Raw genomic sequence first — 22,341 nt, 5'->3', positions numbered from 1 at the left:
TAAATATAGTAGACTAAATTCAATTCTTAAATCAGCCTAGTGATGGCATCAGATAAGACAACTATTATGCAGTAAGGTTGTGCTGCTGTTGAAATTACATTAACATTTTGGATTTTAAAAAGTACAAATATGACATACACACACACACACACACACACATGAATATGTAATTACAGGGTCACATCTCTCGCTCTCTTTAAAGGTCTCTGCTACATATATATATATATATATATATATATATATATATATATATATATATATATATATACACATATATGATGTTTCCATGATAAACCAGCCTTATGGCATAAGTAATGTTCCCTTTCAAGGGAACTCGAGCTGCATCAAGCTTTGGGAACGCCTCTGCGTGTGTGCGTCATGAAGCACGTATGGAATCAGTCCAATGGAGAGACGGAACATCATAGGCGGGTGACGTCATCGACCAGGAAACTATAAAGCACCCCAAAAACACAAGCGCGAAAGCTTCTTTGCCTTCAGTAAGCGCTATATGTGGATCTGTCTCAAGTGTTTTTGTCTGTCACTAAGCAGGAGTTTCACTATTTCAAAAAACTATATATATATATATATATATATATATATATATATATATATATATTATATTGAGAGACAATGGCGAGCGAACAACAATTTAAGAAGTGTGTTCCTCCCTGCTCGCGCTATTTTACGAGCGGGGATACACACAGCTTATGTGTTGTTTGTTTGGGAGTAGAGCATGCCCAGTCAGCTCTCGAGGGGGCTGATTGTGAGCATTGCGGGCGTTTGCCTCTTAGAACGCTCCGCTCCCGCCGATCACTCTTTGAGGAGAGTGGTTCGGTTCGCGATCCCCGCGGATCGGGTCCCGCTTATGCCGAGGCTGAGCGGCGACGTCATTCATGGGGATCGCAGATGGATCTAACAGCGGGGCTTGAGACGGGCTCTGCCCTATCTCAGCCCTTACCTGTTAGATCCAGTGCCTCAGTCTCGGGTTCGGAAGCACGCTCTGCGGTTTCTTCCCCCCGAACTGAGGCCCCAGTACTGCAACTATCCAGTTCTGAGGATCTGGATGTTGTTAGTCTGGATGCGGGAGATGTCGATGATTCCTCATCTCGCTCTCCCGAAAGTGAGGAGCTTATGGAGGTGCTCACTTGTGCTGTTTCTAAATTAAGCGGCCAGCTGTTAGGCAGGAGTCTAGTGAAAAATCTAAATTAGATGAAAGATTTTTGCCTTCCCGTTCTCAACCTCCACGCCGGTGCTTGCCCTTCTTCCCTGATCTCCACACAGAGGTTTCAAGATCTTGGAAAAAGCCGGTCTCTTATCGTGTTTTTAGCCCTCAAACTTCCACTTATTCAAACATTGTGGGGGCTAAATCTCATGGTTATGAGGCGATGCCCAAAGCAGAAGAGGGGCTTGCTAGTCATCTTTCTGCTGAAGCTGCATCTTCTTTTAAAGCACCACTTTTACCCTCTAAGCCTCTTAGAAGTACGTCAGCTTTAGTGGGTAAGGCGTATTCGGCGGCCGGTCAAGCCTCGGCGTGCCTGCACACGATGTCCATCTTGCAGGCATACCAGGCTGACTTATTAAAGGATGTGAGTGACACTCAAGAGGTCAGCACTGACGTAATTCGCGAACTGCGTCAGGCTGCAGATTTATCTCTGCGCGCCACCAAGGAGTCGGCCAAGCTAATGGGCTGTACTATGGCAGCCATGGTGGCCGCAGAGAGGCATCTATGGTTAAATCTCTCTGGTATGAAAGAAAAAGACAAAGCTTTTCTTTTGGACGCTCCGCTCTCTCCTCATGGTCTTTTTGGTGATTCTGTCAATACTGTCATAGATAGATTTCAGGAAGAGAAGAAACAGTCGGCAGCGTTTCAGAAATTTATGCCTCTTAAAATTCATGTCCCCGGTACTGCTGGGCGGGAGCAGTCCAGGCCGTCAGTCAGCTCCTCACATAGGGCGCAACAGAAGCAGAGTGTCGCGTCTCGTGCTAACCCTTCCAAACAGTGGGACCAGACGCGGCACTCTCAGCCGAAGTCTTCTGGCAAAACTGATCTGAGGACAGTTATTATGGCTAAGAAGGCTTCGGCAAAGAGGAAGTCCTGACGCCACTGGATGCTGAGGGTGGTCCCTGCCGTGGGAGAGAGGTGTTCACCGCATTACACGGTGCCCGCTCTTCTTCGGTGCCCTCAGGGGCCGTTCTACCAACCCTGCCTTCAGGCCGGGGCACAGATGGTCCAAGCGAGCGCTTTCCCGAGGGACGCACGCCCCCTCTGAGGAGGGTCTCAGAGCAGTTAAGCCAGTCGTTCCCTGCCGGTGCGCCATTACAGGGCGCTGTGTTTGCTGCTCAAGTTACACCAGAGGCCAGTCTCGAGAGACTGGTACCCTTAGTGGTATTTCTGGCAGAGTGGAAAAGCTTTCCAAAAATATCTCAGTGGGTTCTGCACACAGTAAAAAAGGGTTATACTATCCAATTCGGGTGTCGTCCACCAAAATTCAGAGGGGTTCTGCCCACCCCGAGCATGCTCTGGTAATGGAACAAGAGGTGAAAGCGCTCCTTCAAAAGGGGGCTATAGAACGGTTTCCTCCTCCCAGGTTGGAGTCAGGTTTTTACAGCCGATATTTCATCGTTCCAAAGAAGGATGGGGGGTTGCATCCAATTTTAGATCTGCGCCTGTTGAATCGCTCGGTAGGGAAGCTAAAATTCAAGATGCTCACTATCAAGCAGATCGTGTCACAAATCAGATCTGAGGACTGGTTTGTCACGATAGATCTGAAGGACGCGTACTTCCATATTTCCATCCTTCCACAACACAGGAAGTTCCTGAGGTTCTGCTTTGGGGGCGAGGCGTACCAGTACAAGGTTCTTCCATTTGGCCTAGCTTTATCTCCCCGCACTTTCACGAAATGCATGGATGCAGCTTTAGCGCCCCTGAGGTTTCAGGGCATTCGTATTCTCAATTACATCGACGATTGGTTGATTTTAGCTCAGACAGAGCAGATGGCGGTTCAGCATCGAGATGTTGTTCTCGCTCATATGAGAAAATTGGGGTCGAGGCTGAACGCAAAGAAAAGTGTATTATCTCCTTCTGAGAAGACTTTTCTGGGTGTCGTTTGGGATTCGATCTCGATGCGGGCGCGACTTTCTCCGACCCGCATCGCTTCGATTCTTTCAGCTATGTCCGTGTCCTGTGTCCTGTGGTCCCAGGGGAAGTTACGGTCTCTGAGAGCTATGTATCTTCCTGGTTATTTGAATGTGGTTGCAGACTCCCTGTCGAGGCAGGGGCCGAGGCCGGGGGAATGGAGGCTCCACCCCGAGGTGGTGGAGCCCTTTGGTTGAGGTTCGGTCGCGCTGAGGTGGACCTATTCGCTTCCAAGGAGACAACGCACTGTCATCTGTGGTTCTCCGTCAGTCAGCCAGCCCCTCTGGGGTTAGACGCTCTGGTACAGCCGTGGCCGAGGTCACGTCTGTATGCTTTCCCCCCGGTTGCTCTGCTACCAGGAGTTCTGGAGAGGGTTCGCCGGGACGGGGTCAGCCTACTTCTAGTAGCCCCGTTCTGGCCGGCCCGAGTATGGTTCGCGGACCTAATATCTCTTCTGGACGGCTCTCCCTTGGAGATTTCCGATCAGGAGGGATCTACTCTCTCAGGAGGGCGGTACGATATTTCACCCCGCCCAGAGTTGTGGAAACTGTGGGCTTGGCCTCTGAGGGGGCCCAGCTCATAGAATCTGGTCTCTCAACTGAGGTTGTTGAGACCATCCTTCACTCCAGAGCTCCATCCACGAGGAAGTTATATGCCCTGAAGTGAAAACTTTTCACTTCTTGGTGTGCAGAACACCGGCAGGACCCAGTTAATGGCCCAGTGGGTGCAGTGCTCGAGTTTCTGCAGGAGCGTTTCTCTGCAGGGTTATCCCCCTCCATACTACAGGTGTATGTGGCGGCACTAGCTGCTTTCCATGTCCCTTTCAGTGGAGTTTCTCTTGGGAGACACCCACTTATAACTCGCTTCCTTCGTGGCACTTTGAGGCTGAGGCCTGCAGTTCGTACGAGGGTGCCGACTTGGGATTTGGCCATTGTACTAGGGGGCCTTTCTTTGGCCCCCTTTGAACCTATTGAGGAAGTTTCTGAGAAATTTCTCACGTATAAAACTATTTTTCTGCTTGCAATCTCCTCACTTAAGAGAATCGGAGATTTGCAGGCCCTGTCGGTTGCACCCTCGTGCCTGGAGTTTTCGCCTGGTGTGGTTAAGGCTTTTCTATACCCTAGACCAGGTTATGTCCCTAAGGTCCCTACTAATGCTGTTAGACCTACAGTGCAGCAGGCTTTCTATCCTCCTCCTTTTGTGTCATCAGATCAGGAGAAACTTAACCTTCTCTGCCCAGTTAGGGCGTTAGACGCTTACGTCCACAGAGCTGCCCTGTGGAGGAAATCAGAACAGTTATTTGTGTGCTTTGGGCCACCCAGGAAAGGGTGTCCCGCGTCTAAACAGAGAATGAGCAAGTGGGTGGTTGAGGCCATCTCACTTGCTTATGAGTCGGCTGGTCAGCCTTCACCTTTGGCTGTACGAGCCCACTCTACTAGGAGTATGGCTGCTTCTAAAGCATTGTTGTCATGAGTATCGCTAAGTGATGTTTGTGATGCGGCTGGGTGGTCCTCACCGCATACATTTTTTAAGTTCTATGAATTGGACTTAAGTTCCACTCTTGGGGCGCAGGTGCTCTCGTCCTCTCTGCGCTAGTTCCCACATGACGGTCATTTGCTCATATGGCGACGTGGGTATTGCCGTTCCCACAGCTTGACGCAGCTCGAGTTCCCTTGAAAGGGAACGTCTCGGTTACGTATGTAACCCTAGTTCCCTGATAGGGAACGAGACCCTGCGTTGTTCTGCCCTACTCCCAGCATGCCCGTTAGCGCTTCCTTCAGGCCTATCAGAAGCTGTCGCGCTTGTGTTTTGGGGGTGCTTTATAGTTTCCTGGTCGATGACGTCACCCACCTATGACGTTCCGTCTCTCCATTGGACTGATTCCATACGTGCTTCATGACGCACACATGCAGAGGCATTCCCACAGCTTGACGCAGCGTCTCGTTCCCTATCAGGGAACTAGAGTTACATATATAACCGAGACGTTTTCCAGCTTCTAGTCATTTATTGTGCATGCTACCTTATATTTACCAGTTGTTATTTTACTTTAATACAATTGATATGTCATGCATGGGATTGGTACCTAGGGTTTAACCAAAATCTAAATGTAGATATCAGCAATATTATTTTGCATTGCGTTAGCAAACACTTGCCAGTCTGTTAACATTAATATTTGCAAGCCTCCAAGTTTGGTAGCAAATCTATGCATGATTCCATGGTAAACCAGAGATATTACATTAGTTGTTTTCTAGATTCTTGTCATTTATTGTACGTTACCTTATTTTTCAGTTTTCAGCTAAGCAACCTCGGTTTTACATATTCTAAGCTAGCTCGCTACATATGCTGGCTGCTACATTCCCAGTGTTAGCAAACGCTAGTCTGTTAACATGAATATTTGCAAGCCTCCTCCAAGCACAGACCAGACGTCACACTTTAAATCCTACCTGTTGCCTTTCACCATCCACTTATTTAGCTGCTGTCGCATCCCTTGACTTGCCATCTCCCTTTCCCTCTTTCTTTTTCTGTTTTTATCCATCTTTTTCTCATTTCAACGACAACTCACTGTACTACTCACTCAGCGCTCACGCGCGCCCCCGCCCACTCGCGATATTACCCTTCTATGTCAAAATTAATTATATGATGGAATCTTATGAGGGCGCCGGCACCTTCTAGCCTGTTAGTCCTCTAAAATGTATATAACTTTTTTTAAATTTAACTTATATAAATTTATATAACTTGTATTTAGAATTTATTTTTATTTTTTTACCATCGCTTTGGCGCCCCTATGATGCGGCGCCCCTATGCGCTGCATATAGTGCATACCCACTTTTTGCGCCACTGGTCATGTTCAAGAAACCAATTTGAAATGATTTGAGCTTTGTGACATGGTGCATTATCCTGCAGGAAGTAGCCATCAGAGGATGGGTACATGGTGGCCATAAAGGGATGGACATGGTCAGAAACAGTGCTCAGGTAGGCCGTGGCATTTAAACGATGCCCAATTGGCACTAATGGGCCTAAAGTGTGCCAAGAAAACATCCCCCACACCATTACACCACCACCACCAGCCTGCACAGTGGTAACAAGGCATGATGGATCCATGTTCTCATTCTGTTTACGCCAAATTCTGACTCTACCATCTGAACGTCTCAACAGAAAAATCGAGACTCATCAGACCAAGCAACATTTTTCCAGTCTTCAACTGTCCAATTTTGGTGAGCTCTTGCAAATTGTAGCCTCTTTTTCCGATTTGTAGTGGAGATGGTACCCGGTGGGGTCTTCTGCTGTTGTAGCCCATCCGCCTCAAGGTTGTGCGTGTTGTGGCTTCACAAATGCTTTGCTGAATACCTCGGTTGTAACGAGTGGTTATTTCAGTCAAAGTTGCCCTTCTATCAGCTTGAATCAGTCGGCCCATTCTCCTCTGACCTCTAGCATCAACAAGGCATTTTCGCCCACAGCACTGCCGCATACTGGATGTTTTTCCCTTTTCACACCATTCTTTGTAAACCCTAGAATTGGTTGTGGGTGAAAATCCCAGTAACTGAGCAGATTGTGAAATACTCAGACCGGCCCGTCTGGCACCAACAACCATGCCACTTTCAAAATTGCTTAAATACACTTTCATTCACATTCTGACATTCAGTTTGGAGTTCAGGAGATTGTCTTGACCAGGACCAAACCCCTAAATGCATTGAGGCAACTGTCATGTGATTGGTTGATTAGATAATTGCATTAATGAAAAATTGAACAGGTGTTTCTAATAATCCTTTAGGTGAGTGTATATATATATATATATATATATATATATATATATATATATATATATATATATATATATATATATAAATAATATATATATATATATATATAATTATCATTTTTATTTTTTTTAACAGTGCATGACCAAGACAATAAAATGTCTCTTCCTATGTCCTATTATCAAGTATGTCAGTATAAACATTACATGAATTATAAACATTAAGATAATGTTACCTATACATGTCCTCCTGCTATATTAGTCTGAGACGACAGAACATCTGGTTAAAAACAGAGATGAACTCATCATAATCAATTTTCTCTGTCAGTTTGTTTTAAAGGCAACGCCCGGATTCATTGCTAGACATGGATTCTTGCAGCAGTACAAGTGGGATATTTGAAATAATTTAAGCTACAGTATCAACTGATTGATATAGTCTTTACCTATTTCAAATTCAACTCCACAAATGAGCAAATCTTACTATTACAAGTTTTACAACCTTGCGTCGTCAAGATTGTGGACGGGACTAACAGAAACTTACGAAACATATTTAATGTTTTATTTTATTTTTTAAACTTGCATTTAATCATTCTTTTTTTCTATAAAGTTATAGAAGCTTCGCCACTGGATTGGTGTCATCTTCTCATTATTTCTTTACAAATTGTGTTTACAAATTTGTATTGCACCATTGAAGTTGATTAGATCCAAATACATTTATGTTCACAAACCCATCATTACAGGGGCTTTCGGTTTCAATGAAGATAAGCTTTGTCAGCATGCAACAGAAAAGTGTGCAGTTTAATCAGTTGCAATTTTAAGGCAACTTTATGACCCTCTTGTGATGTTTCTATTAAAGTTAGAGATCCTTTAAAAGCAAACATTACTTAAGCAGATGTTTTCCGCTCCTGAGTAACTACAAATTAGGCTGATAATAGCTCCGATTTTAATGCAGCACCAATAACTTCTTCAGTTCCGATTGGGCCAACATCCGCCTCATATGTGGAAACAAGATGGCGTTGGACATAAACGCTTGTGAATTCATTAGGGCTCGTGCTAAAACGGCAGTAGGTTTATGTGCGTGAGCACGTGTCTTTCCTCTCGGGCTAGTGTTTAAGTGTCTGCGGCCTAAGAAAGCGGCACTCTGGCCAACTGTGCTGCATCATCTCTTGTTCCCATATGCCGTCTGCAGCATATGTGAAGCCTGCCGCCACTTCTGTAAAACTTCCATTAAAAATGCACAACTACAGCTCCAACAGCTTGAGTATTACCTCTGCACAAATTATTAATGCTCGGCAAAACCGCTGATGAGCACCCAGCACGCATTAAACACACTCACTTTTGCCAGCCTGTTTTTGTCATGTGGCTTTTGAGGTTTTGAGGCATGCGGCACTGTTTGTGTTCCGTGTGTCTTTTGTTTGTCCTTGAATGCAGCAGACTCTTTAAATAGACACCGTGTGACAATCGTCTGATATCGAAAGGTGCTAACGATTGAATGCTAGTGACTTTTGCCTAACAACCCAGATAGTTTTAGTGACACAGTGGTGCTGGATACTATCTTCTGCATGTTAAAGAACTTGTCTTGAATAGTGGAAACAGGAGCTACAGTAGTTGTTACTCCTATGAATATTTTCAGGGTAATTTTATTTTCAAGTGAATTTCTGAATTTGACACAAACCTATTGGACAGCACTTTTCCTCCCCTTTTTTGCTCAGGAAAAAAAAATATATATAGCTGAATTAACATTATAATAGCAGGGCATCACTTCATATGGAGCTATTTATTGACACTGAACTGAAGTTATTTTTGTATTATAGGCTTGTGTTAATCTCAGCAAAACATTTTTTTTTTAAACAGCATGATTTATGAATCAATGAATTATATAAAATGAAAACATTTAAAACTACTGCTGCAGTTTTTTTAAAGGGTTAGTTCACCAAATAATGATAATTGTTATAATTTACTAACCCATATTTCATTCCAAGCCCATGACACTTAACCTCATCTTCGAAACATAAATGACAATAGTTTCATGAAGTCTCAGTGATTTACGTCCCACTATTGAAAGTCTAATCCACATAAACTTCGACTCTTCATAAAGTTCATAGAGAGATGTTAAGAGATTTTTTCTTTTTTTATGAGACACAGTCGTTTTATATGATGAACAGATTTAATTTAGGCTTTTATTCACACATAAACATTGATCAATGCACATAGAGCACATCAAATATGGTAAACAAAAGGTAAACGTGATTGTTTGACACGTGAGAACCAATGAAGTTTGTTCTCGCATGTCATTCAAGCAAGTTTGAGCTTATGCAAGAACAGTGAGATTTCAAGCAAGTACGGTTGAGCTTCCACTTACCATATTTGATGAGCTTTAAATGTGTGTTGATCAGTGTTTATATGTGAATAAAAGGCTAAATTAAATCTGTTCATCATATTAAGTGATCGTGTATCTTCAGACGACTGAATGAAACGAAAGTCTAAAAGGGTTTTGGAAAGTACATGATGACAAAATTTTCATTTTGGGATGAACTACCCCTTTAAATACCCTAGTTCAAACTTTCAGTTAAATATAAAATCTGTATATACTGTAGCTGTACAGACTTTTTTTTTTTTGTAATGTATGATATAGTCCACTTTTATTGTATTTGCTTGATGATATTGGAGTTTCAAAAAAGGTCATAATTTATGATTACTCACTATGACTAAGTAGTACTACTGCTAGAGAAAACAACCATTTAAGTAACTGAACTTTTGATTTAAAACCTGAAATTTAGCATTTATGACATCTAGTCCCAGTCACCTCTCTACCATTAATTAGGTGTGGTTTTAGTGTGTTATTGAACCATGCCATTTCCAGAGACTTCTTCTCTAACCTGGGGTGATCATTTGCTCCCAGTGGAGGCAATGAGGTAAGAATCGTGACATTTTATGTGTCATATCTTCATTTGGATAATAGTGCATCAGATCCTCCATTAAATTCCTTCTGTTGAGCTCACATTATGAGTCAGAGCTCAGGACAGCCGAATGAAGCCACATTGAACCAGATTAGCATTTGAATTTGAAATATTTAACCTTTAAAATAATCCTGCAGCTAGAATCATTGACAAACGACCTCCGTTCCTCCTCCGTGTCTGCTTATAATCACTGTTCTTTATGTTTGACTATGTCTCATATGCCTATATACATGAGGTCAACTGCAAAAATAATAATTAAAAAATAAACGTCATTATAATCATATTTAAGTTTTTGTTCTTGTTTAATGGGGCTAGATCATTCAAATATTTGGCATGCATGTCCTTTTGGCACTCCACTGTGAAACTAAATCTTTAAAAGACCACATTGTTGTGTGTGTCAATTTATTTTATATATTTTTTGATGTTACATGAGCCATTCCACCGAAAGGGTGACATTTCTGTCCCCAGGACATTAAATGTATAAAATTGCATGACATTTAACTCTAAAAGACATTATATTATTAAGCAAAATGTCCTGCACATTAAGCTAACTACAAATTTAAAATGTATAATTAAAAACATTAATAAAAACTACATAGAACACTAAAAAATAGCATTTTCTGCATGTCCCCACTCTCTATCTCTAAAATCCTTCAGAAATCTTAATTTGTTTACATTGTTGTGTGACTTTATATCCAATCTATGCTTTAAAATTTTTTTTTTTAATAAGAAAAAAATATTTTACCTAATATTTTTGATAAAATACAAATTTTAGTCATGTCCCCGGGTTTTCACTCAGTCCTGTTACCCTAACACATCCCCCCCTCTGAAAAACTTGGAATATTCCACAAGACACATTTTCAACAGGAAGTTGCATCATCTGGATCTTCTGAAGGCAATGGGAGGACCATAAGTAAGTCCTCTCATTTTAATTTCTGTATATTTGATGAAATTGTAACTATGACTGAGAAGGTAAATCTCAACATACTGTCCTGTTACCAAAATATTTCTTATATTTTATTTGTTCATTTTAAAAATATGAACTTTTGGTGAGTCACTAGAAATTGCTCAGTGTCCTCATGCTGTTAGCATGTATGCTATGTGGCCATATGCCATGTATTTGATAACTTTTTGCTTAAAAACTCAATCCTGTTACTTTCAATCCTGTTGCTTATATGAAAAATAACAGGAGTGAGTTAAAGTAACAGGAGTGAGTAGAGTCTTCTGTTTTGTTGATTTAATACTGTAAATATTAGTTGATATAATACTATTCACCTGAATTATGAGTTTTAAGGTTGCAATTACTTATATTGTAGACATTGGCATTAGTTTTACAATGTGAACACCATACTTTCAGGAAGCCAGTCCACCACGAGGTGACTTAAATGTTGTGTCTTTGTCTTTGTCTTATATTTTGTAGAAGATGGAGAAACCCCATACTATACAGGTGCCAGAAATACCCACCTATGGCATATTGCAATGGAAGGATCGAAACACACCCCCAACCCTCTCTTTTCCCCCTTTTTTGTCTTAATTTCCCTCTTCCTCCCTCCATCTCTCTTCTTCTCTCTCCTTCTTACTCTTTTCACCTCCTTCTCTGTGAAGTACTACTAGCACATAGTACATCACTTTAACACAGAAATCTTATGCACACACAGTCATGTACACTGTCTCCAATACACACACATATGGACACTCATTCCTGTTACCAAGTGTTCATTCCTGTTACAAAGTGTGCATTCCTGTTACTATTTTTTTTATACAATAGTCAATAGCCATCATTTATACAATAGTTTAATAAATTAAATTATTAAAACAATTATAAACTTGAGGGTTCGGTCTTCTTTAAAATGAAAAAATGGCTTTGTGTTTTTTATTAAAATACACCGTGCCTTAATATGTAGTGATTTTTTTTCTCAAATATCAATTATTTGAACATATAACCAACAATTTCTTTAAAATAAAGTCTTTCTTGTGGGGAAAAAAAAGGAATTAATTGACATGGTTTTAAACATGCTTTTTAAATGGCACATGAGTTTCGGTAACAGGACTGAGAAAATATGCGTCCACTTCTACTTAAACCTTGTAAAAAAGATAAAAATAAAGTTGGCTGAGATTGACCAATACACATTTTGAATAGTTAAATATGTGTAGTATTAGATTCAGTCTTGATAAAAGATAAAGAATCAAGTTAAATTTTGAGAGTTACAACAAGCAAATGTCACCCATTCGGTGGAATGGCTCACATACTGTTGTTTTTTTGCCCCATTATTGTTTCCACCACTCTGGCTGCCCTGTTCATGGTTAACTAGTACAGTTTCATGTTGCCTAAAGGTTATTTTAAATGTCTACAGAACCAATAATTATAAATATTGCAAATGAGTTAAATGCAATCCAACTTTGACAGAATATCCAGTTTAGTTTAAAAGACGGAAGAATTTATGTGTGAGACTTCAGATTCATTAGCCACTATACAGTTAATGCATTACTAGAAGAAGAACAAAAATATTAAAAAAAAATTGTGCTACAAATCAGTGTGTTTGTTTATGATAATAAGTTGTAATATGAAAACAAAAAACAGTTTGCTAAATCAAGCAACATAATGGACTGTTTTTTGTACTGCTAAAATAACTGGAAGCAGATGACACCGGAATCCTTGAACTTTCAATGTGGATACATGCTAATTGTGGGAAAATAACTTAAATGGTTTTGAATAACTTTTGATTAATTTGTTTTCTTGCACTGGGAGGAAGTTTCAAAGTAAATCTGAATAATTAGTTTGAACATTTTGTATGGTTTGTTGTTACAGGTGATGGATGATTCTGACAGTAAAGAGTTTCAGACATCAGAGGTGCATGAGGAACATGAGAGGATGAAGAGTGTGACACATTTCAGAGAGAGGAAGAGGAGGAAACCTGCTTGGCGTGAGTATCAACACCAAACCAAGACGCAAATGGATGTAGATTAAGTTAACAGTTGCTGAAATGGTGAAATTGCTGAATTTTTATTTTTTTTAATTTATTTTATTTATATTGTTTGTGTTGTGTGTTAAAGGATCACACAGGGTTGAGCCTCTTGGAGGAAGTGTCTGCGACTCAAGCAATGGAATTAAAGAGCCCAGCCCATAACCTGAAGTAGCCACACACAATATAAACAAAAATAAAATAAAATGACTTTCTAAACACAATGATGCTTTACAGTACATTTAGATATATATATATATATATATATATATATATATATATATATATATATATATATATATATATATATATATATATATATATATATATATATATATATATATATATATGCCTATGTTTCTCTGCTAGGACACTTGAGGGAAACTTGAGGGGAACTGACTAAAACTCTACAAAGCACCAGATTAAAAGTAATTTTCAACTGAAATTAGAAAAAAAAAAAGCTCTGATAGCATTTGTGTCATGATTCTGCCATCATGTCTTTTGATTTCTCTGGTCTTGTGGCAGAATCATGACAGACCCATGTTTTGTGTACAAGCACATGGCCTTTTGCTTGGGCCATGTGCTTGTGTTGTCTCGTTACGTAACCCCGCCCCCTTGTTATCCTCGTCTTGTCATTATTGTCTAGTCAGTTTCCCCTGTCTTCATCATTAGTGTTCCCTATTTAATCCCCTTGTGTTTGCTCTCCTGTGTCGGTTCATTGTGTCAAACAATGTGTGTATCATTCTCCATGCTTATCTTACCTGTGAGTACTTTGTGGAAGGTTGTGTCGTTGTGAACATTTTGTTAGTAGTATAGTTTGTTTTCGTATAGTCATAGTCTAGTCTTGTCAGTCTAAGTTTCCCTGTCCTGTCCGTATTTTGCCCCCTCGTGGGTTTTGTTTTCTTGTTTGTTACCAATAAACCTTGTGTTCATCACACTCTGTCTGCATTTGGGTTCACCTCCTGCATCCACATAACAGAATGAACCGACCAACTAAGAACCCAGCAGACAGCGCGCCTATATTCCCTACTCTGCAGCCGTCTGACCCCGAACGATGGTGGCAGTCGGTCATCGCTGACAGCCTGGAAGGCAAGCTTCCTTTCCCTCCTCAGGGTAAGTTGACCCTGAGGAAATACGCCCAGGTCGTGGAGGAGAGGCGATTCTTTTTGCCTGAGTCTCTAGTAAATCGGGACCTCATCGCGGGCCTAAACATTCTGCCTTCTCTGGCTGAACGGAAGAGTCTGATTCGCCGCCCGTTCCCGGATATGGTGGCCTGCTTGTCAAGGAAGAATTTGCAGGCTCCCACCATGTCGTCTTCACCCGGCACGCTGCCCGTGATCCCGGAGGGTCGCGTATTGGTGGTGGTCATGCTAGAGAACCAGGCTCACCTCGTTTCGACTCCAGAGGCGTCTTCCACACCTGCTGACCTCCGTGGTAAACGAGGGAGACGGGTTTCTTGGGATTCCCCCTCGGAGTCATCGTCATCTGACCTCACCCAACCTGAAGTGGTCTTCCCTGTTCCTGTTTCGTCTTCCGTTGAGCCCGGCCAGCCGATCGCGAGCCCTGCTGTGACCATCGCCCCGCGGCCAAAGAGAAAGAGGAGAAAGAAGGGAGCTTCCTGTTTCCCATCGCCATCTTCTCCTGAGTCTGCTGCCGCGAGTGCTGTTAATGAAGCTGCGACTGTAAGCGCTGTTCAAGAGTTTTCAGCCGCGACCGCTGTTCCTGAGGCTGCAACAGTAAGTGCTGTTCCAGAGTCTGCAGCCACGACCGCTCTCCCTGAGGCTGCAACTATAAGCATTGTCCCAGAGTCTGCGGCTGAGAGCGCTGTTCCGGAGGCTGCAACGCTAAGCGCTGTTTCTGAGTCTGCAGCTGTGACCGTTGTTCCTGAGGCGGCATCTGTGATCGCTTGTCCTGAATCTGCTGCTGGAAGCGCGATTCCTGAGCCCGCGGTTGAGAGGGCGAGATCTGATGCAGTGAAGCCTGCCGTGAGAGCCGCGGCCGATCGAGAGGCCGATGCAGTTCTGCAGTCTGTTTCGTCTCAACATGAAATGCCTGTCATCATAGCTGCCAGGACCCTGTCTGATTATTTGTCGTGTCTAGCCTAGATCCTCGAAGTCCCTGTCCGTCTTTTCTCGTCCTCAGTCCCCGCGCCTGCCGCCGAGAGCGCTGCACCCGCGCCTGCCGCCGAGAGCGCTGCACCCGCGCCTGCCGCCGAGAGCGCTGCACCCGCGCCTGCCGCCGAGAGCGCTGCACCCGCGCCTGCCGCCGAGAGCGCTGCACCCGCGCCTGCCGCCGAGAGCGCTGATCCCGCGCCTGCCGCCGAGAGCGCTGCACCCACGCCTGCCGCCGAGGGTGCAGTTGGAGCCTATGGCGGTCACCGAATCGGAGTTCTGGAGCGTTGATTCTGGGTTTACCTCTGGGAAATGTGTTCTTGTTCCCACCCCCCTACCGCCTGAGAATCCCCTTGTCTCCGTTCCACTACCTGCTGCTGCAGTCCCCACTGTCTCCGGTCATCCGTTTGTTTCCCCTGTCTCCTCTGTCATGTCTCATCCACGGACTGTTTCCCCGTTCGTCCCTGTCGCCACTAGTCCCCGTACTGTTTCTCCTGTCGCCACTAGTCCCCGGACTGTTCCCCCTGTCACCACGAAACCCCGGAATGTTTTGCCCAAGTCTCGTCCTCGTGAGTCTCCCTCCAAGCCTGCCCAGATTCTTTGTCCCCCGCCCTCATCTCGTGGACCTAAGACCCCCAGCACACCCATCCACCCTGGAACACCCCCCATGAACTCTGTTATTCCTCCACGTCCCCTGCCATGTTTGATGTTTCTATTGTTCCATCCCAACCCTGTTATTATTTTTTCTTGTATGCCTTTATTAGTGTTTTCCATGTTTTGTTGGTTTTTATCCATGTCACGGTCTGTCTTGTCTTGTGTTTAGTTCCCCTTTGAGGAGCGTCTGGTAGCCGCTCCTTAAGGTGGGGGTTCTCTCATGATTTTGCCATCATGTCTTTTGATTTCTCTGGTCTTGTGGCAGAATCATGACAGACCCATGTTTTGTGAACAAGCACATGGCCTTTTGCTTGGGCCATGTGCTTGTGTTGTCTCGTTACGTAACCCCGCCCCCTTGTTATCCTCGTCGTGTCATTATTTTCTAGTCAGTTTCACCTGTCCTCGTCATTAGTGTTCCCTATTTAATTCCCTTGTGTTTGCTGTGTCGGTTCATTGTGTCAAACAATGTGTGTATCATTCCCCGTGCTTATCTTACCTGTGAGTACTTTGTGGAAGGTCATGTCGTTGTGAACATTTTGTTAGTAGTATAGTTTGTTTTCTTACAGTCATAGTCTAGTCTTGTCAGTCTAAGTTTCCCTGTCCTGTCCGTATTTTGCCCCCTCGTGGGTTTTGTTTTCTTGTTTGTTACCAATAAACCTTGTGTTCATCGCACTCTGTCTGCATTTGGGTTCACCTCCTGCATCCACATAACAATTTGTTTGCAGATGCCACTTGATATTGTTTCCTCTGCTGAACACAAAAGAAGATATTTTGCAAAATATTGCTAACCGAACAGTTGATGGGCCATATACATAGTATGGAGAAAGAAAATAATTTGGAATAAATTGACGGTGAGTCAATTGACGATGGACGTGAAAGAAAAGTGCAATACATAAAAGCAAGGCAGTCCATCACCCAGAAAACAATGTAAAGTAAAAGTTTCACGAAGACATGAATGTGGGTCGTTTGGTTTTTAACCGCTGCTTCAACATCATGAAAAATGACGATTCTAAAAGTCACTTATCAAGACACAGTGATAAAATATCAATATTGGGGCCACATTAAGCAGGATAATATTCTGTCTGCCTTGATTTGTATTGAGTATGTGTCTGCTGCCCGGTGCTTGACGTAATGAACTCGCCCACAAATCAGCCCTTAATGGGGCCCTACTTATATATACTGCTTAATTAAAGGTTGTGGGCTTATTAACATGTGTCAGCGGTGGCGGCTGGGCGAGATTGAATCTGTTCGTACAGAGCCAGGTTGTAAAGGTTTTATAGATAACCTATCATTATTAAAGCCCATTGCTTAATATCAGATCTTAATAACCTGTCATTTTCATTGATGATGATTTTCTTTATGGGCGGCCATTATGGTCCAAAGTTGCGGCTGTTTAGGGAAAAGCTGTTTGGGACTCTTGGCACCTCAGCGCTTATGACTCTCGTGTGCTCATTGAACTTTCTGTCTTTTATGCGACGCGAGAGCATCAGTGAGTAGTGACCAGAGGGCTTTTAGCTCAGAACAGCCCAGCTGAGATGAGCATTCATCTCTCTCTCTCTCTCTCTCTCTCTCTCTCTCTCTCTCTCTCTCTCTCTCTCTCTCTCTCTCTCTCTCTCTCTCTCTCTCTCTCTCTCTCTCTCTCTCTCTCTCTCTCTCTCTCTCTCTCTCTCTCTCTCTCTCTCTCTCTTTCTCTTTGTACAGTTCAAACTTCTTCCCTAATCAGCATCAGAAACACACATTGAGCTCATCAAACTAATTCATATCCATCATGCATTCTTGCATTTTATTACAACAGATAGTAGATGGTATGCAATATCTATATACTAAACTACATTTTTATATTTCTTTTGTAATTGTTATAGATATATTATTATAGAAAATGAAAATAATAACACTTGATTTAATTATTATTATTTTTTTATGTCACACCGCAAAACTATTTAAGTATATAATGAAATTGCGGTAATAGGTAGGTTAATACGAAATCAGATTTTCCTAAAGGTAAATATATAAGTGTGCTCAAGGTTGTGTAATTTAATCACATCAAGGAACTGTAATATGATAAACTGATAAAAACAAAAGCATTCAGGTCTGGGGGAATAATTGTGCACTGTATTTATTCATGTTGTATTACAGGACGTTTATACAAACTACCATCATTTTGTTCAGAAAAGATCCATTCAATTTATCAAACATAGTCAATACATTTATAATGTTACAAATACAAATCTATTTGAAATAAATGCTCTACTGTTAGAAAATATAGGTAGGGGAAAATAACGAGGTATCATGGTTTCCTTGAGCAGCACAGCAATTTACAATTGTGTATTGTAATACAGCAAATTAGAATGCTTTCTGAAGGATCATGCGATACTGAAGAATTGAATAATGGATAATAATTCACCACTACAGGAATAAATACACTTTCAAAATAGATTAAAGCAGAAAACATGTATTTTTCAATTTGAAAAAGTTCTGTGAGATTGACGTTCACTTGGTATGACCAGCACTTCACATATTTGATTGCTAATGACAAATACTGTTTCATATTGATTTAAAATTCAAACGGATCCCCAGCAGCGGTTATTTCTGTGAAAGATGCCGGCGGGTTCTCTGTTCTGTGTTTTGCTGATTTCAGTGAAAAGAGAAGTCAAACCATAGGAACTACAACTTTTTGAAGTATGTTCTTGCATGCACAATCCTGCTGGTACTTGCACATGAAAAGGAAACACTTTGTGTAATTCTATATTTAAGTATCCCTGCTGGTATTGAATATAGAGAGAAGGTGCAGTGGGTATGATAGAGGCCATTCTACAGACTGTATTGTTGGGCTCTGACTCTGCTTAGTTCAATTAAACTACACAAATTTTTAGATTTGACTTTAGGGAACTTTGCATTTTCTCTTTAAGATATGTAGCTGACGAACATTTTTAAAAACGTACTAAGATGTAATCAATGTCAGGTAAGTGTGTGTAGCTGGAATTAAGGTATTCTCATAAGAATGTATTTAAACATCAGATTTTAATCAATTACTTGCAACCCTGCTTTAGGTCCCAGTAACATGAGCCTTGTGAAGGAGCCAAGATAAAAACAGTCAGAGACTCGAGGCCGTGTTTCACTGATTTTACCCCTTACCAGTCGCCCCCCTTTTTGGCAATCGAGTGCAAAATGACATACCCATAATAAAATGGTTGTTGCTAAGGAGTCCTTCTGACTATACACAAAACCAAGGTATCATTTAAAAGCTAACACTTGACAGTTTACTGTGAAAAACTCAGAATTGCTCTAGCAATTACTAATAGAGAGATAAAGCAGCTCAAAAACAATGCACAATTTTTTTGAATGTAAAATTCGGGATCACCAGGGATCCCTGCGGCTCAAGGGGTTGGGCATTTTGTGTAAGAACATATGCAAGGATTTTAGATGCTTTTAATAATACCATTAAAAAAATCTGTAAAACTTTATTTTGATGGTCCATTTTTAACTTTCTGTAGACTATAAGTAACATTGCACTTATGTGTCACCTAACTCCCATTCTACTTCTACATTCTACTCTCATTATACAGACATTCTACTGACTGAAAGTAACTTTGCAAAAACATGTCAACCTATGATAACCCTTACCCTACCAGTCTACTAATACTCTACTAACACTCTATTGGGAGTTAGTAGACATGTAGGTGCAATATTACTTATAGTCAACAGAATTTGTTAAAGGGACCATCAAAATAAAGTGAAACCAAAAAAAAAAAATCTTGGTTTGAGAGAATTTGATTATCAACAATAAATTTGAAAGTAGAAATGATAAATTGCAAACATTATTGTTTATTAATATCAAATCTTTTTAAAGACAAAAAAAAATCTGTCATTATAGATACTGAATTGTGACCGTTATTTGTTTTGCATTCACAGGACATGCTTTTCTCACACAAAGAAACATGACATTAACGTTTTTCCAGTAACGGTGAGATCTGCCGCACAAACAGGAAATGCTTAAATTGTGTGTCACATCACACTATGAACATCTGGATGTATCATGTGGATTTTGCTCGTTCATTTCCTGCTTTATTTATTTATTTATTTATTTCTGGAGTGGCTGTGGCAGATGTACTGCTCACTGAGAATAAAAAAAATATTTGCAAGGAGAGCAAGAAAATAAATAAATATGCAAATCTTGTCACAAAGTTGAACTTGTAATGGCGAGGAACATGCTCTTGTAATTCATTAAGCAGAGGTCAATGCCTAATGTAGGCCACTCTCTTACAGCTACTTTCCTGCCATTAAAACAGAATTGCAGTGGGGCATGGTGAAGGCAGAGACCCACGACCTTACACACACACACACACACACACACACACACACGCTCAAGTAAGAGCAAATGCACCAGTACATCAGAATAAACCTGATGGAGGTGCATCCATCCCTTGCAGCCTTTTCACCCAAAAAAAAAATACAACAACTGAAATTGTTGCTCAATGTTTGTCCTACCGCGGTTTTACTTGTTCCTTCAAAAAGCTCCCTCTCTCTGGCAGCAGCATGTCTTTGTGGCACTGATCATTAGGTAAAACCGTCTTCTCTTCAAATAATCCTGAGCGTGAATGCTAAAAATGTAATGAACTTCACGCTCCATTGTATCTGACATTGCTTAATTAATGGGTGCATTTAAAGTACATAGGCTCTGGTAATTGATTTATATGCATGATTTGCACATACAGCTGTTGGTTCCTGTAGGAAAGTCATCACTCAAAGTGTGCACGTTTTACTGATGGACTAGAGGTGCTGCTAGCGCATCCTTTGAAGCACACATTTATTATCTTAGCTTTTCATTAACCCTAATACCTCCAATAAAAACAAATGGCACTAAAGAGACACTATCTTTCAAAACAATGCACACTATTTGTCTAGAATCAAGGGTCCATTGGAAATGGTCCAGAAAAATTAGATGAGAAAATAACTGACTGTACATAAACAAATACTATGTCATATGAGATTGAATAACGTGTAACTGACTAATTCTCTTAAAGTTACACTGTCCACTGGCGACACCATCGGATAATAAAGCAAAGGGAGGCAACATCTCTTTCGCCTTTATGGGATCATTGTGTTCTCATCCTGTAGCATGACGTGATGTGTGGGAATGATGGGAGAATATACACATGAGTTCATCCATAGGAATGTGATGCAAGATACCGTCTGCAGACGGTCTCCAATCGGCCTGAATAACAGTGAGGATTTGATGACTAATGATTAACAGTGGAAAAGTGGAAACCAAGGTTATTATAGTTTTGCTTTTTTAAATTAGTTTTTATTTTAATATCGTTTTCAATTTTGCTTTAAATTTAAGTTTAGCTTTAGTTAGTTTCATTAATGGTTTTGTTAGTTTTAGTTTAGTTTTTATTTTGCAAAGACATTTCTATTTAGTTTTTATTTTATTTAGTTTCAGTTTTAGTTTTAGTAATTATAGTTTAGCAGAACAAACAAAACACTTCCAGTGTAGACCAAAGTGAGACGCTTAATTTCAGCAAAGTTTAATGTTTGCCCAGATTACAGTTAACTCTTTTACATCTTGGCATCTTAATAATGAAAATAAAATAATGGTTTGAGATTGAACAAAGCACCAAATAAATGGAACTTAAAAGTATACAAGAAAAAACTGTGACAAAATCAGACAAACTAATTCATATTAAAGATGAAATCTTGTTAAACATGCCTAGTTTACTTTTTCAGCTGTAAATGCAGCAGAGTGACCACTGGTACATAACATGCCCCCCCCCCCCCCCCCCCCCCCCCCCATTATTATAATGGATAATAATATTAAATGCACCTTTCACCCTGTCAACCTTCATGAAAACATGACATCTGAAACATACAGTAGCCTACTTTAGCCTAGTAGTCTAAATTAAAGTTTTTTTTGTGCTTGACGGACTTGTTTTGCTGTTGCACCCGCGTCTCGCAAATGAAACGGCATTCTAAAAATGCTGCGCTCAAGTTAAAAGAAGTCCAACTTGCGTCTTATTACCTTGTGTTATTTCCCATTCCAATGCAACAGACGCATTCTTTATGAACAGCGCTTAGCACTAGCTATGTGTTCTACGTTACGGTCTTTCATTGAGCGCATCACAGAAGGACAGCGGTTAATCGCCTCAGCAACTTCTTCACGTATGAAGCCAAGCGCCATATCAGGCATTTCCTTAAACAGCCACAGGTCAGATTTTCCGCCAAAGTAAAGAGTTTATTAATTACGAAAACGATTATTTATTTTTGCTAATTATTATTTTATTTCAGTTAGTTTTTCAGTAACTGTTGTTAGTTTCATTTAGTTTTAGTCTTTCATTTACTATGAATTTTTAATTTTATTTCAGTTTACGAAAATGTTTTTTGACCAATAGTTTTAGTCTTAGTTTTCGTTTTCGTTTACGAAAATAACCTTGGTGGAAACTAACTGATAAACAACATGATTAACATTCACAATTTAAAATGAGTTTAAATGTTCAAATGTAGTTTTTACACTGGATTACTTTTCAGAGGTCAACTATATACCTCTGAAGTCAAAATTGGAAATAAAGCTCTGATTTAATTAAAAAAGAAAAACATTCAAACCTGATCTAATTTTAAAAACTGCATTTCCAAAACTGCTTGCCAATGCGTATGTGTTGTCTAAATAAAGCACTGTTCAGTCATGTGATGCTATAATTATTGAAGGACTGGTATGTGTGTGTGTGTGTTTTCTTCTGAGATTTGGAGGTCGGTGGCCTCTAAC

The 22,341-nt window shown here is 41.0% G+C and overlaps 1 protein-coding gene across 1 annotated transcript in view; it reads left to right on the top strand.

Annotated features, from left to right (window-relative positions):
- The window catches only part of ofcc1 (orofacial cleft 1 candidate 1), a 161,946-nt gene extending 148,911 nt beyond the window's left edge, over positions 1-13,035 (top strand). The window contains exons 21-22 of the mRNA XM_077244348.1: positions 12,663-12,777; positions 12,908-13,035. Of these exons, the coding sequence (XP_077100463.1) occupies positions 12,663-12,777; positions 12,908-12,981 (189 nt within the window). The 3' untranslated portion in view covers positions 12,982-13,035. The remainder of the gene's footprint in view (positions 1-12,662; positions 12,778-12,907) is intronic.
- Positions 13,036-22,341: the final 9,306 nt, after the last annotated feature.

The sequence above is a fragment of the Siphateles boraxobius genome, unplaced genomic scaffold, assembly GCF_051911475.1.
Source record: "Siphateles boraxobius isolate OS27281-9 unplaced genomic scaffold, OSU_SipBor_1 26, whole genome shotgun sequence".
NCBI classification, from domain to species: domain Eukaryota; kingdom Metazoa; phylum Chordata; class Actinopteri; order Cypriniformes; family Leuciscidae; genus Siphateles; species Siphateles boraxobius.
This window is presented reverse-complemented; position numbering and strand designations above follow the sequence as displayed.